This window comes from Thalia democratica, chromosome 4 (assembly GCF_965202585.1).
Source record: "Thalia democratica chromosome 4, ktThaDemo2.hap1.1, whole genome shotgun sequence".
In the NCBI taxonomy this organism is placed as follows: Eukaryota; Metazoa; Chordata; class Thaliacea; order Salpida; family Salpidae; genus Thalia; species Thalia democratica.
Window position 1 is genome coordinate 37,072,467 of NC_139168.1, and position 13,921 is coordinate 37,086,387.

Genomic DNA, 13,921 nt, shown 5'->3' on the forward strand with positions numbered 1-13,921 from the left:
TTGAAATATAAACCAAATGATTATTTATATGTTGTAAATACAACTAACTACTCATGCAATTAATTCAAGGTGTTTATCTGATACTAAAACTTATTAAGTATATTTCAGTACATCTTGCAACTTTTTACACGCTAACAAGTTTAAAGAGTAAAAGCAAAGCAAACAAGTCTATAACTTTAAATGCATTCTATATAGTCATTTCGACGGTTGTGCTTATATTCAATATTGTTTTAATAGTAATAGTTCATGTATTTTAGCTAAATGTGTTATGTTATATGAGCTTGAAAGCACAGAGAGAAACCGAGACAATAGAAAGAAAATTCGTTTTAGCTTAATGCTGAACTTAACTGTGAGGCATCAAAAGTTGTAAACAACAAGTTAACATTTATTAAATACTTTATTAATAGATTTACTTGAAGTTTTTTTAGCTTGTTGGTCAATCTTGTAAATCTTTTATGTCTCAGTTAAAAATAAAGCACACTGGTTTGTTTAAGAAGTAATATTTCATGCATAATTTAAGCATTTATGATCTTTGTTTTACATATAGTCTTTGCTTTAATTGTAAACCCATTTTTAAGTAACTGAAGTTAAGCTTTTATACTTAAGATGCTAAAAATTTAGAAGCTAGTTTTTGTTTTTCTTTTTCTTAAATACCAAAGATTAGAAGTATTGTCAGAAGCTTTGATTATCAAAAAACTTTTATCTTTTCTTAATATTTTATTTTATCAATTTTTTTTTTTTTGTACTTATACATTATATGACAATTTAGACAATTATTGTACTAAAATTTAAAGACCTAGATTATTTGTTAAACTAAAAGACTTAAAAAGTTTTTTTTTAATAGAAAATTGTATTGAAATTTGCAACTGTTTTTGTTATGTACTTTACTAGAAATAAGAAGTTACTGCTGTTCTAGAAAAATATAAACAAGGAAAAAGATTTTTTTTCAAACAGAATTTATTATATGTTTAACATAGCTTTTGAAAAAAAAATATTTTTTTTAAACAATCTTTTAGATGATAGAGTAATTTAAACTTAAAATTATGAGTTTATTGTGTTTAGGTTTTCAACATTATTTCAGTTTTATGTATTTTACCTTCTTAATTCTAAAAACAAAACACAATGTATAATAAAAATTACTTTTAATTGATTTTGGTTGTAGGTTATTAAAAAAGTAAATATTTTTAGTTTTCTCTATAAAATTAAAGTAGTTTTAGGTTAAGTCTTCAAAACTGTTTTTTATAAAAATAAAACATAAAGACTAGAACGAAGCTTTTTAAGCAGAACACTAAAGTTTTCGCTTTGAAAAATTTACTATGATACTAAGTAAACAAAGTTCGTTTTTTGTGCAAAGCATTGTTTAAAGTTAAACAAATACAAAGTTTTATTTAAATTCACATATTCACTTAAAAGTTTGGAAACTAACAGCCTAGTACTAAGATAAAAAAAAGAGTATTCTTAGCTTTTATTTTATTAAAAAAGTTAACAGATTTTTTTTAGCTTGTTGTTGTAGTTAAAGTTTTAGTTGCATTTTCAATTAGAAAACATAATCAGAACATTTTATATAAGCTTTTTCTTTAAAGAAAGGTTTTCTTGAAAAATCTTTAAACATTGTCTGGATTTTTGTCTTTAGTTTTTATGTTCACAAGCAGTTAAAATATTTGAAATACAAACATTTTGTACAAAATTAAATTATTGTTTCCTTTCACAATGTATTCAGTAAATTGTTAAGTATTTTGTTTACTTTATTTTTATTCAGTATATTTAAACATTTTCTACTTTCATTATTTTTTTTTAACCAAGTTATTACTAAAAATATAAGTGTATAAGTCTAAAAACAAAATTAATAACATATTTATAAATCAATGCTTTATAAACTTTTCAACTATTGTTCAACTTTAAGTTAAGCAGCAACCACAGCTTAAATTACACAAAAAGCAACAAACAAGTAAAACTAAGTATGGACAACGAAAGATGCCATGCGAATCCGTTCGTACACCGGATGTCGCTTTCAAGCAGGCAAAAACTGCAAATTTTTATAATGTCCTTTACTCTCGCCCCGATGCGCTTCTTCTTTGCTTTTTCAACATTGTTAGTAACCTGGGTAATGGGTTTTGTTTTTACTTTCGGAGCAAGCAGCGACTTCACTGTTCCTGTCAGTTCGTTTCGTCAAAAATTATACAACTTTCTTCGTAAAATGGGTTCGTTGGTTGGCTTCTTTTGCGGAATTCATTTTCAGGTAGCGTTTTGTAAGTTTTGTATATCCTATTAGTGTTTTTAAATATTCAATTTGATGTACATTTTAATAGCATGATAGAAAATGTTTAATCTATTTGTTCATTATGAATGTATCTTGAAAAAAATATATATAATTTTTCAAAGATATAAACGTTGAAACTAGCTATAAATTTGTCAGATTAGTAATAGTCAACTTCTTTAACATACAATTTAGCTTTTAACATACAACTTTGTTTTATTTCTTTAAACTCTCACTATTGCATTATAAAATAACAAAAAAAAAAGTTTATAATTAGAAAATTATTTTTTGAATAGTACTACTTAATACTTAAAAAATTTATAAATTTTCAAGATTACGAAGTAAGAAACAAAAAAACAACACAGTTTACTTTTGTAACATACTTTAATAAAAACTTATCCTAATTACACTTGAAAGTAGAAAATTTACTATTGTTTAAAAAAGTATTTTAATTTTCAACTTCACTTCTTAACATAAACATCACAAAGCTGTTTTACGCAGTAAAGTTACTAACAGTTATTGATTTAGAACCAAATACACGTTTTAAAAAGTTAACCAGCAAACAGTAATCATTTCCAAAATATAAGTCTTGTTTTAAAGGTCAGCGGTGTTCGAAGCTCTGCTGCTGAAGCTCCCATTTTGATAGGATGTCCCCACTCCTCCTACTTAGACATAATGTACTGGTTTATTGGCGGTGACCTCCCGGCCGCGATGTCCAAGCAAGAAAACCTGAGGCTACCCATTTTTGGTACCCTGTTCAAAGCAGTGCAACCAGTTTTCGTACAGGTTTGTCAAATGCGTTCATAGTACTACGAAATTTATTGAGTCGTTACAATAAAAAATTACGTTATCTAATGATCATTTTCAGGTGCTTCAAAAACGTTGGAAGCTAATAACTACTAATCTTTTATATTTCAGCCTTGCAAACATCGGCACCTTTGTTATCACTCACTTAATCCTAAATCAGATTTAAAAATAGACTTTTTTGTTTAAAATTATTGTTTTTTTATGAAAAAATAAGGTGATGTTATATCTAATTTATTTTAAATATATTGTACTATCACTAACCTGTTTTATAAAAATATTCATATTGTTTAAAGCCAAGAAGTTATAAAAAGTATTTAGCGCTAGCATGTGCGAAATGACAAAAATATAATAAATATTAAAATAAGAAATTCTGGTAAAAAGCTGTTACTAAACTATTTTTCAATCTACTTTATGTTGTATTTGTTGCGAAATCAAATAATAAAATTTATGAACAACATTAGCATGAAGCTGTAACATATTCACAACAAACCAAACGTTTAAGTAAAACTAGAGACCCTCTAGTAGAGGGCTGAAATTTAGGATATGCAAAAAACGAAAAACCAGTAAACTTCACTTTCAAATATTAACTATACTTCTTTTTGAAACCTTATCAAAAAATAAAGTTGACTGATTTTTTTATTTCTAACGGGAGAACTATCGTTACTTGTTACTCATGTTTTAATTTATAAATCAAGATTTATAAATAACTTGCAAATTGGTCCAGGACACAAGTCAATTGTTTTTACTAGTAATTTTTTCCCTGCATCAGTAGTTACAAAAAATAAATAAACGATGGTTTTAAGGAGTTTTTAATTTCAAATTTCAGTTATGAAGGACTGTTGTGCGAAATTAATTTGAACAAAATGTTGCAACAACTGGTAGATTTTCAAACCATGGTTTGTTTATTTTTTGTAATTACTTTATAAATAAAATTCATACTTTTTATGTGAAAAAAAATCTAACCCAAAAGCCAGAAGTTTTTGGTAATAATGTTAGTTTAAGTCTCTTTAACTGACTAAAATATTTTATTAAGATATGTGATGCAAAACTTATAAACTTTAACATTTTTAATCAACAAATATTAAGTGAACAGCGCTTAAAGTTAGTTACCATATAAAAAATCGCAAGTCCCTTATTAAGGATCAGAGCTTTAAAATTTACAATTTTTTACCCATTTTACTTATTACAAAAGTTACATTTTTCTAATAAACTCTAAGTTGTATAGTTTCTTCTATACCAGGGTTTCCCAAACTTTACTTCATAAGGCCCCCTTTGAAGATATTTTATAAAATATATGGCCCCCTCCAACAACATTTTTCATAAAACTAATGTTAAATACATCTAAAAACTTTATATTGTTCTTTATCACCAACTCAAGAATATATAATATCTAATGTTAGTTTCAAATTACGGCCTCATAGCCCCTTTACTACTTAGAGCCCCTCCTTTAAGAAATCTGGCCCACTTTGGGAAACCTTGTATTCTGTACAATACTTTATACAACAATTCATTGTTATTATAACAAATAGCACAACTAGTAAATAAAAAATAAATAACTTGTCACAGAGAACGGATATCAAGTCTCGCGCCAAAGCACTCAACATGCTAAAGGAGCGTGTGACGTCACCGGGCAAGTGGCCGCAAGTGCTCCTGTTTCCCGAGGGAACATGTACGAACAAGTCCAGCCTGATATCGTTCAAAAGAGGAGCTTTCGCCGTCGGAGTGCCGGTTCAGCCGATTGCGGTTCGGTGGGAAGTCCCCTTTGACTACGTCACGTGGACCGAGATCAGCAGCGGCGCGATCAAGCTGATATGGATAATGCTGTGCCAGTTTAGGACGACTCTGAAAGTGAGCAGTGTAGTTTATTATGTCAAGAAGTATTAGGTAATAAAAGTTGATATGCGGTTTGTGTTTACAATGAAATGTTGTTTTAAATTTGCAATAAACGTGAAGTTTGTGAACGTAAGCAAGATAATAAGAACGTTTACTCATTAAAACAAGTAAAAGGATTATGAATTGCAGTTAAGTTTAAACTTCTGATTTTTAGCAACTAACATCTAATCAAACTATTATTATTGTAACAAAATACCATGTTTTATAAACAATTAATTTCTTTAAAACAAAACCATTTAAGTAAACATATTTCGCCATCATAGGTCGATTACCTTCCAGTGTACAAACCGAACGAGGACGAAGTGAACGATGCGAGCTTGTACGCGGAAAATGTACGCAAAACGCTGGCCTCTCACTTCGGTGTTCCGACGTCCGAGTACTCCTACGAAGACCGACAGCTGATGCGGTGCGCGAAAAAAATCAACTTTCCTCAGGAGCACGCCGCAGTTGAGTTTCTTCACGCAAAAAAGCTGTACGGTGTCGACTTGGCCTTTGCGTTCGACGTATTAAAACAGTTTTCGAAGGTGGTCAAAAATGGCTGTTACGAAGCTACCAAGGAAGACTTTCTTAGCAATTACAAGGATGTTAAACTCGACGGCTTGCAAAATAAAGACGTATTTGATATTATGTTCAGCAAACAAAAAACAAAACTAAACTTTAGAGAGTTTTTCTATGCTTATTGTAATCTGAGAGAAGATATGTAATACAAACTATTATCTTTTGCTCTTAAGTTAGAAATAGTACTTAAAACAGTATTAGTTATAATCATAAACGAGTTACTGAAAAAATTTACCTCACTATAACGATTTACTTGTCATATATAAATTGATATCTAGCTTTATTATGGTTTTGAATACTGAATAAGATGTTTTTTAAAAACTATAGCCTTAAAGTTAAAAACATTGATTATTAATGGTATTTTGAAAGAAAATAAGTTTTTAAATAAACTGTTGTTTTTGTTGCTAAATAATGGGTTTTTAGTTAGTTTTATATTATTGTTGATATATTTTAAAAAATTATTTTTTGTTTTTAATCTATGCTCAAAAATTTGCAAAGTATCTAACTATAACTTATAAACTTCATGTTTTCATTCCAAAATTTAAGGTATGATATATAAAACGCAATGATTTTGTTGAACTTTTATATAAAAGTATTTATTCGTCTTGTACCGCTACATGTTTGCTTATACTTACAATTTTTTATAATGTTTTTGATTTTCTATAAAGTACAAAATAAAATTTATAAAGTGTTATTATTTATTGAAAGATAGAAAACCGCTCAAATCAGCCGCTTTTTACCAGCGTATAAAAATTAGTTTTTTTAATTTTAACTTTAAACCTTAAGAAATAAAACATTCACTAAAATACAAAGAAATTAAATACATATTAACTAATTGTTTGTTACTTATAAGGATTAACAAACAAATTTTGAAATCTAGACGATATTTAAATTACACTTAACTGTTAGAATAACTATTTTTATAATTAATAAAAACTACAAAACTCATGCGATATTTGTTTAAGTTAGAAACTGTTTATGGCGGATAATTTTTATCATAGATTTAGACTTTAGAGGTCTTGTTGAACACACAGGTCATTTGACCATTTTAATTAGCGTCGATTTTTTTTATCTGTTCAATAAATTATTAACATAAAGTGCTTTATAATTGGACATATTTCTTAAAAAAGCTTATAAACAGTCCATTTTTTAACGAGGTGCTGAAAAACAAATAAAATGTTCATTTAAAAACGGCAAAACTGATCTGGTTATTAAAAATACTAGAAAAACTTCTATAACTTAGAGACTTAATATAAGTTCCTAAAATCCACATTTGTTTGCATAGAAAGGTATGGTATATAAAATGGTTGTACAAATGCAAGATAAGCCTTTTCTGTGTTTGTATATTTACTAGTTAATATCAGCAGTTAGCCTATATTGGCTAAACTTTAAATTTGTTTATCCATCACAGTTATTAAAATTAGGACATGTAAACTCCTGTTAGCAACTTTTTTATATCTGTAATATCAACTTTTTTCGTGATACAAAGTATTTTCATGTAGTAAAAGCCTAAGTATATAATTTGTTTAAAACTAAAAAGTAATTTTTTTTCAACACTTTAAAAAGATATAAAAAAGTAATCTTTAAAACTTGTTAGAAACTAAATAAATTAAATAACAGTTACGTCTTCGTGTTTTTTATTTACTCTCTAGCTTTCTTAGAAAACTTTTGGTGCTGGTTACATAAATATATATAACACTCTATCATTAGTACATTTACATTAGATGCAATTTGCAGAAAAATTGAGAAATGAGATTTTCGTGTATAAAAAGGTTGTACGTGTCTTTTCAAAATTCCAGAACCATTTCACCCTAATAACTTATTAAAAATCTCACAACAAAGTTAAACTTACCTTGGTTACTTTTTTGAGTGTTTACATGCAGTCAGACCGAAACTTTTGTGAAAAAAACATTATTTTAAAAGTATCATTAAAAAATCAAAGATTGTATAGTTTAGTTCTTATAAAAGCTGTTTAGATAAAAAATATCATCATAAGTTTTTTTGTTCTCTCGTTTTGTATAACTATTTAAGATGTAAATGTTTTTGCAATAACCATTTTATAATGTACAATTAAACCAAACTGTCTAACTAAATCTAATAAGACTTAACACATTGAATAAAAAATGTAGTACTTTTTTTAAAGTAATCTTACGTCATAAAATAAATTTATTATCATCTCTTGGTATGAATAATTTTAACTAAACTAAAACATTCTTAGAGTAAAAAACATATTTTTAATGTAATTTACTCTAAACCTACTTAATTAGAAATAGAAAGGTTAGCAACTTTTTTCAAAAGTACTATATTTCTTTTTAAGACTTAAACTCAAATCGATAGTCAAAATTCGTTCATAAAATCTATGGTTTGCGGGTGTAATTTTCTAATGTACAGAAGTTAATGAAACTTTCTTACTAATTAATTTACATAACGATTTAGTTTTTGAGGCTTTAAGTATAAAGTTTAAATAACTTTGTCATTAATTTAAGTTGATAAGAAACTAAAAATTTGTTCCAACAAATTACGGTTTAAATACTTTTTGCAAAACTACTAATAAATTATATTTTCTCGTGTTGCAATATTCAAGTTTTCAAAAGAGTAAAAGAGAAACTGTTTTTTTAAGATAGCTGTTTACAAACCTGTAAAATATATATAAAAAATACGTGTCTAATCTATTTTCATATAAACAAACTAAATAATAACAATTTAATTAACTGTTAACAGTGCTAAAGGTGGTTTTTTGATTTCTGGTAGAAAGTGAGAATTTTTGTAACATTTAAGCAACTATTTTCAAAACTAGAGGGTGAACATTTTTATCGATCAGTTAAAATTTAAAACACAAAACACTGTAAAAAAACCTTTTGATAATTTCAATTGTATAATAATTTCAAAAGAAAAGCATAAATATAAATTCAATTCAAAATATAAATTTAAACGTTTGCTAATAAAGATCCTAGCGAAACATGTTCACTTGAATATATAACAATAACAAATATAAACAGTACTCTTTCTTTATTACACTAACACATGTTTCTGTGTGTTAACTTGTTAACAAACTTCAACCGAGCTCTGTAAAAAAATGAATTTTGTAAGAAAATAATAGAAGCTAAAGCAGGTTTTGAAAGTTTTACAACGGCTTAATATTTTGAATCAGTAGTTTCTTGACCTTCATGTGAGTTGCTTTATATTATGATTTGTTATTTTATTTTGTGTTATACTATGCTTTATTATTTTAGACTTAATAATTACTAATATTATATAGTTTTATAACAGTTGGATTTAACATACTATATTGTATCTACTATCAACCATTAATCTCCAATAATCTATGGTTTTTATTTTTAGTAAACACATATATACATCGACTTCATCTTTTATTCTTTCCTCACGATATTATTTTTTTACACAGCTCCGTTGAATTAGAAACATGTGTAAAAAATATGTTCTAGTGTAATAAACAAATAGTAATGTTTAAATTTTTATTATTAAATAATAATAACAAATCATACAGTATCCTTTTTTTATTACACTAACACATGTTTCTTAGTGTTAACGGATTAATACACTTCAACGGAGCTCTGCAAAAAAATAAATACTGTAAGGAAAGAATAGAAGCTAAAGTAGGTATATACATGTGTCCATTACTATAAAATAATTGCTATAGATTTTTATAGGTTAATGGTTAATAATAGATAAAATACTTAATGTTATATGACAGTGTAATAAAAGAAGAATACTGTATAATTTTTTATCATTATATATTCCAGTGAACTTGTTTCGCTAGGATCTTTTGTTAACAAACGCTTGAATTTATATTTTAAATAGTTATTATTAGATATAAATTCTAGTTTTTTCACACAAGTTAAATTGATAATAAAATTAATCGAAAATATAAAGTTCCAAAACTTATTGATTAATCAATACTTAACAATTTTTAAAAAAAACTTTAATTTAAAAACCATACTTATAACTTATAAATATTTTTGAAGTAATTATTGTAGAGCTTGTTAAAAAATTAGAAGAGTTTAAAAGTACTAAATTTTTATAAGTATTTTTTGATTCATTTTTACTTTTAAAAAGCAAGTTGTTAAAAGCCATAATGAGTACTTAAAATTTGTTGTTAGACTTTGTGAGGAAGTTACAACTTAGTTTTAACTTTTGCGTCTAAAAATGCATATATTTCAAAACGTTAACTTTTTTTCTCAAAGCTGTCACTCTGATTCCAGATATTATCTTTTCTTTTTAAACCATGAATGATTGATTCGTTCAGTAATAAAAAACGTTTACAAAACACCCCAGAAACTTTAGATGAACTTATTTGACCTTAACACTCGTACTGCTCCGGAAAAAAACCGCGTAAACGAATCAGTTATGAGCGAAGACGAGCTTAATGTGAACCCTTTCGTTCATCGCGTAGTGATGAGCTCCAAGCAGAGGCGTCGATACCTCATCATGTCACTCACGGTTGCTCCCTTCCGCCTTCTGCTGTGCTTGATCTCACTGTTTCTCACTTGGATCTGCGCTTTCTTTTTCACCATCGGGGTAAACGACAATTTTGAAAAGCCAGTCCACCCGTTCCGCCGAAGACTGTTCAAAGTCGTTTGCCGGTTGTTTTCAATTGCCACCTTCTTTTTAGGGGTTAAAGTTCAAGTAAGTCGATTAGTATGTATTTTTAAAGTGTAGTTGTAGAAAAAAATAGCATTAACTTACTAGTAAGCTTACCTGAGTGTTACATTGTATGATTCTAATTGTATTATACACTGGTACATGTTCGTATGTGATTAAATTTGACAAATATAAAGTTCTTTTATTTTGTATTAGTTAAAGGTAATTTAGAATATTCTTGAAGTTGATTTTTTTAAAAGTTGATTTTGTATTGTGTTATATAAATTTCTCTACTAAAACTATGTTTAAATGTTTAGAATAAAAGTGTGAACTCTTTATTAAAGCTTTTGGAAAATGGTTATCAATTTATAGAATTTAACAACGTAGATTTTTGTAGTATTAAAACTAGAGCAAAAACGGTTAGTTTATATTTAAATAAATAGTCGTGGTATAACTTAAGCTTATTTTCCTCTACTCTAAATGTAAAACTATAAAAGTTTGTAGGTAAAAGGTAAAAGAAGTTCCTATAAAGAAGCACCAATACTTGTAGGTGCTCCGCACACTTCCTACCTTGACACTATGTTTTTTCTGATGTGCGAAAACCTACCGTCAACTCTTTCAAAACGTGAAAACATCAAAGTTCCTATAATGGGAACTCTTATAAAAGTAGTCGAACCAGTTCTTGTTGAGGTCCGTAACAATTTAAAAAATCTCTCATAAAGTCTATATTCAAAAGTAGTACTTGTAATAAATAAATAAAATACTTAAAAATATAGTCTAACGTTTCAAAATTTAAATAAAAACACTTCAGTTTTAAAAATAATAAAAAGGTGATTTAGATTATAATAAGGTCTCGTTTATATTGCCCAGAATCTAGATTAATAAAAAAAATATACGTAAAATATCTTTTTTTTTAGTTAAATTTTATAACATCATATATCAAAGTGAATTCGTTGTTCCTTACTTGTTTTGCGAAAAGAGGTCTGCGACTTTATAAGATTTATCAGTACCTTTATACTTTTACCATCTAACAAAACGTATAAAAGCAGAGATCGAATCAAGCATCACGTCTGAGAGCTTTGAAAAAGATCAAGGAGCGAGTTGCGTGCGGAAACGACGATTGCCCGCAATTAATGGTTTTCCCCGAAGGAACGTGCACCAACGGGACGAGCCTAATCAAATTCAAACAGGGGGTGTTCACCATCGGCGCTCCCGTGCAGCCAGTTGTTTTCAGGTACCACACCCCTTACAACTACACCACGAAGACAGAAACCAGCCCTGGCATGTTTCGGCTGCTCTGGATGCTGATTTGCAACTGGAAGACTATTCTAGAAGTAGGTGTTCAACAAGTATAAAAAAGGTAGAAATGACAAGCATCCTGGTTTTAAAATATGCAGATGGAAATTTAAAAAAAAACTTTTTGTTTGAAAATACTTTATTGACTCACTACTTTTTACTGCTCATAAATTATAAACTGCTCTACAGAATCAATTTCACAAAAATATGGCAAACGTATTTAACCCTGTAGACCTGTTCATGTTTTATAAGCAGCGAATTGTCGTAAGAAATAAAGTATTTACGTACGAAAAAAGTTGTTTAGTTTTCTAATTGGCTTTGCATATCTGGATCACTTGGATTTAATGCCTTATATACTATATGGATTTAATATATTATTCTATCAGTTATATTCTACCAGATTTAAATAAATAATTATGTAAGTTGATATACCGTGTTTTTGTAAAGTAGGGCTATATGTGTTAAGATAATTCTAGTTTAATTATAACAATTAAGAAGCAAAACATTTAATGAAAAAAATGATAAAAAGTAAAAATTTTGGTATTGTTTGAAACTCAAATGCAAAAAAAAATCTTTAAAATGTCAAGTGAAACTATAAAGTGTTTTTTTTTTTATTCTTAACTTATTTTAGCACAGAAAACTTTTATTGAATTTTTTTCTTAGTGTTTGCGATCATGGAAAAAACTATTATTTTATTTGAAAATAATTATTGGTTTTGCATTTTCTTTTTTTTTATATCAGTAAGAAACTTAAACACAGTCATATAATCAAAATTTTCAATAGTAACTTTTTTGTAAACGTGTAAAGTAAAAGTGTAGTATGTTGAAAATACTTTAACAAACAACATATTTTTGTATAAAAAGTATTCGATCCTTTAAATCGTTACTCTGCAAAACGTAAAAGACATTTTATTAGCTTTTCTTTAGGTTGAGTATATGCCAGTGCACAATCCAACAGAAGAAGAGACTCTTGATCCCAGTTTGTATGCAGAAAACGTTCGAAACGAAATTGCGCAGCACATCAACTTACCGACGACCGAGTACTCTTACGAAGACCGTCGGCTCATGCGGTACGCGAAAAAAGTTAACTTTCCCCGAGAGCACGCTGTTGTAGAGTTTTTCACGATCAAAAATGAGTTTAGCGTTAGCTTCGAGTTTGTTGCAGAGAAGTTACAAGAATTTTCTGACATAGTTGAGCGTGGTGAATACGAAGCCTCGAAAGATGATTTCCTGAACAAGTTTATCGGACTAACATTAGATTCTAAAGTCACCGACTGCACTTGGACAAAGTTTGACAGAAACCAACGAGGAAAAATCAACTTTAAAGAGTTTGTTTTTGGTGTTTGTTCGTTTGCAAAGGATGAAGGTGTAGTTAACGAATGTCATAGTAACTTTATATAACTTTCTTTTTATTACAGGTTTTTAAAATATTCTACAATTTAAAAGAAACTAAAGCATTGTAAAACACAACAGTAAAGCTTTGTTTGATACTATCTTAAAAACAAACCATTTTTCCTAAAACCAAGCGTTTTAAAAGATGAGACTTCATGAAAATTAAATATTCTAAAAGCTAAGTTAGCACAGTTCGTATTCAAGTATTCTTACATAAAAAAGTATAAAAGCTATCAATAAATGCAAAATGAGATTAATTAATGGCTTGTGTTTTGAAACTTACAAAAAATAAAATTTCTAAAAACATTATAGAACTACATTATTACAATAAAACTTATAATGATTAACAAGTAATCAGTTTTGTTTTTTATTATCTTGCCTTTCGATAAATTAATAATAAAAAACAATTTAGCAGTAATTAATAAAAAATCTAGAACTAATTCCAAAGTATTTTAAATTTGCAAACTTAAAAAAAAAATTCAACTCGGTGCTAACATCATGCTCATGTGTAACAATATATGTAAAATGTTAACGCTGTCTTTGATGTGAAAAACAGAATACTAAGGGGGAGTAATTCACTATTTAAAATTAGTCTTACTTTTTACACTAATAACTAAGCTACCAGTTGCTTTTTACAACTATTTAGAATTTTTATAAACTTCTGAGATACAATTACAGTAACCTCTCGGATCTTTACGCACTCTCGTTTAGTTACGCACTTCAGAATTCTATAAAATTCAGAAAATAAAAATTTTAACTTTTTTTTATATTGCACAAATTAGGTTTAATGTATATTTTTAAATTAAAATAAGTTTTTGAATGCTAACACAGCTCTCTATATCTTTAGACTTTGTAAATTAATGTTCCTTGACTAATTGATAAACATTTAGTTATACCTTAGCATATCAGAAATTTTGTTAACAATAAGAGATTAAATCAAAATTCTGAAATAAACATGACTGTGTTTAATAATGAAAGTATAATGAGAGTTTAAAACACAAATAAAGAATACAGCACTCTTGCCCTATATATTAATAAACACCATTTTATAATTGTAAAGAAATGCTTAATTATAAATTGAATTTGCTAAGTAAAATAGAATATAAATGTCACATAT

The 13,921-nt window shown here is 27.5% G+C and overlaps 2 protein-coding genes across 2 annotated transcripts; both read left to right on the forward strand.

Moving 5' to 3' along the window:
• The first annotated feature begins 1,960 nt into the window (after nucleotides 1-1,960).
• On the forward strand, nucleotides 1,961-5,735 carry LOC145833332 (lysophosphatidylcholine acyltransferase 1-like). Its single transcript, XM_082940515.1, has 4 exons — nucleotides 1,961-2,239; nucleotides 2,858-3,043; nucleotides 4,631-4,912; nucleotides 5,221-5,735. The coding sequence occupies exons 1-4, from the start codon at nucleotides 1,961-1,963 to the stop codon at nucleotides 5,659-5,661; spliced, it is 1,188 nt and encodes a 395-aa protein (XP_082796641.1). The 3' UTR covers nucleotides 5,662-5,735.
• A 4,085-nt stretch (nucleotides 5,736-9,820) lies between these two features.
• On the forward strand, nucleotides 9,821-12,813 carry LOC145833333 (lysophosphatidylcholine acyltransferase 2-like). Its single transcript, XM_082940516.1, has 4 exons — nucleotides 9,821-10,162; nucleotides 10,622-10,807; nucleotides 11,167-11,466; nucleotides 12,340-12,813. The coding sequence occupies exons 1-4, from the start codon at nucleotides 9,821-9,823 to the stop codon at nucleotides 12,811-12,813; spliced, it is 1,302 nt and encodes a 433-aa protein (XP_082796642.1).
• Nucleotides 12,814-13,921: the final 1,108 nt, after the last annotated feature.

Coding starts and splice junctions, on each gene's coding strand:
- LOC145833332 (XM_082940515.1), top strand. CDS start 1,961: ATGGACAACGAAAGATGCCATGCGAATCCGTTCGTACACCGGATGTCG. Junction 2,240..2,857: donor TTTGCGGAATTCATTTTCAG/GTAGCGTTTTGT, acceptor CTTGTTTTAAAG/GTCAGCGGTGTTCGAAGCTC. Junction 3,044..4,630: donor TGCAACCAGTTTTCGTACAG/GTTTGTCAAATG, acceptor AACTTGTCACAG/AGAACGGATATCAAGTCTCG.
- LOC145833333 (XM_082940516.1), top strand. CDS start 9,821: ATGAACTTATTTGACCTTAACACTCGTACTGCTCCGGAAAAAAACCGC. Junction 10,163..10,621: donor TTTTAGGGGTTAAAGTTCAA/GTAAGTCGATTA, acceptor AAAAGTTTGTAG/GTAAAAGGTAAAAGAAGTTC. Junction 10,808..11,166: donor TCGAACCAGTTCTTGTTGAG/GTCCGTAACAAT, acceptor GTATAAAAGCAG/AGATCGAATCAAGCATCACG.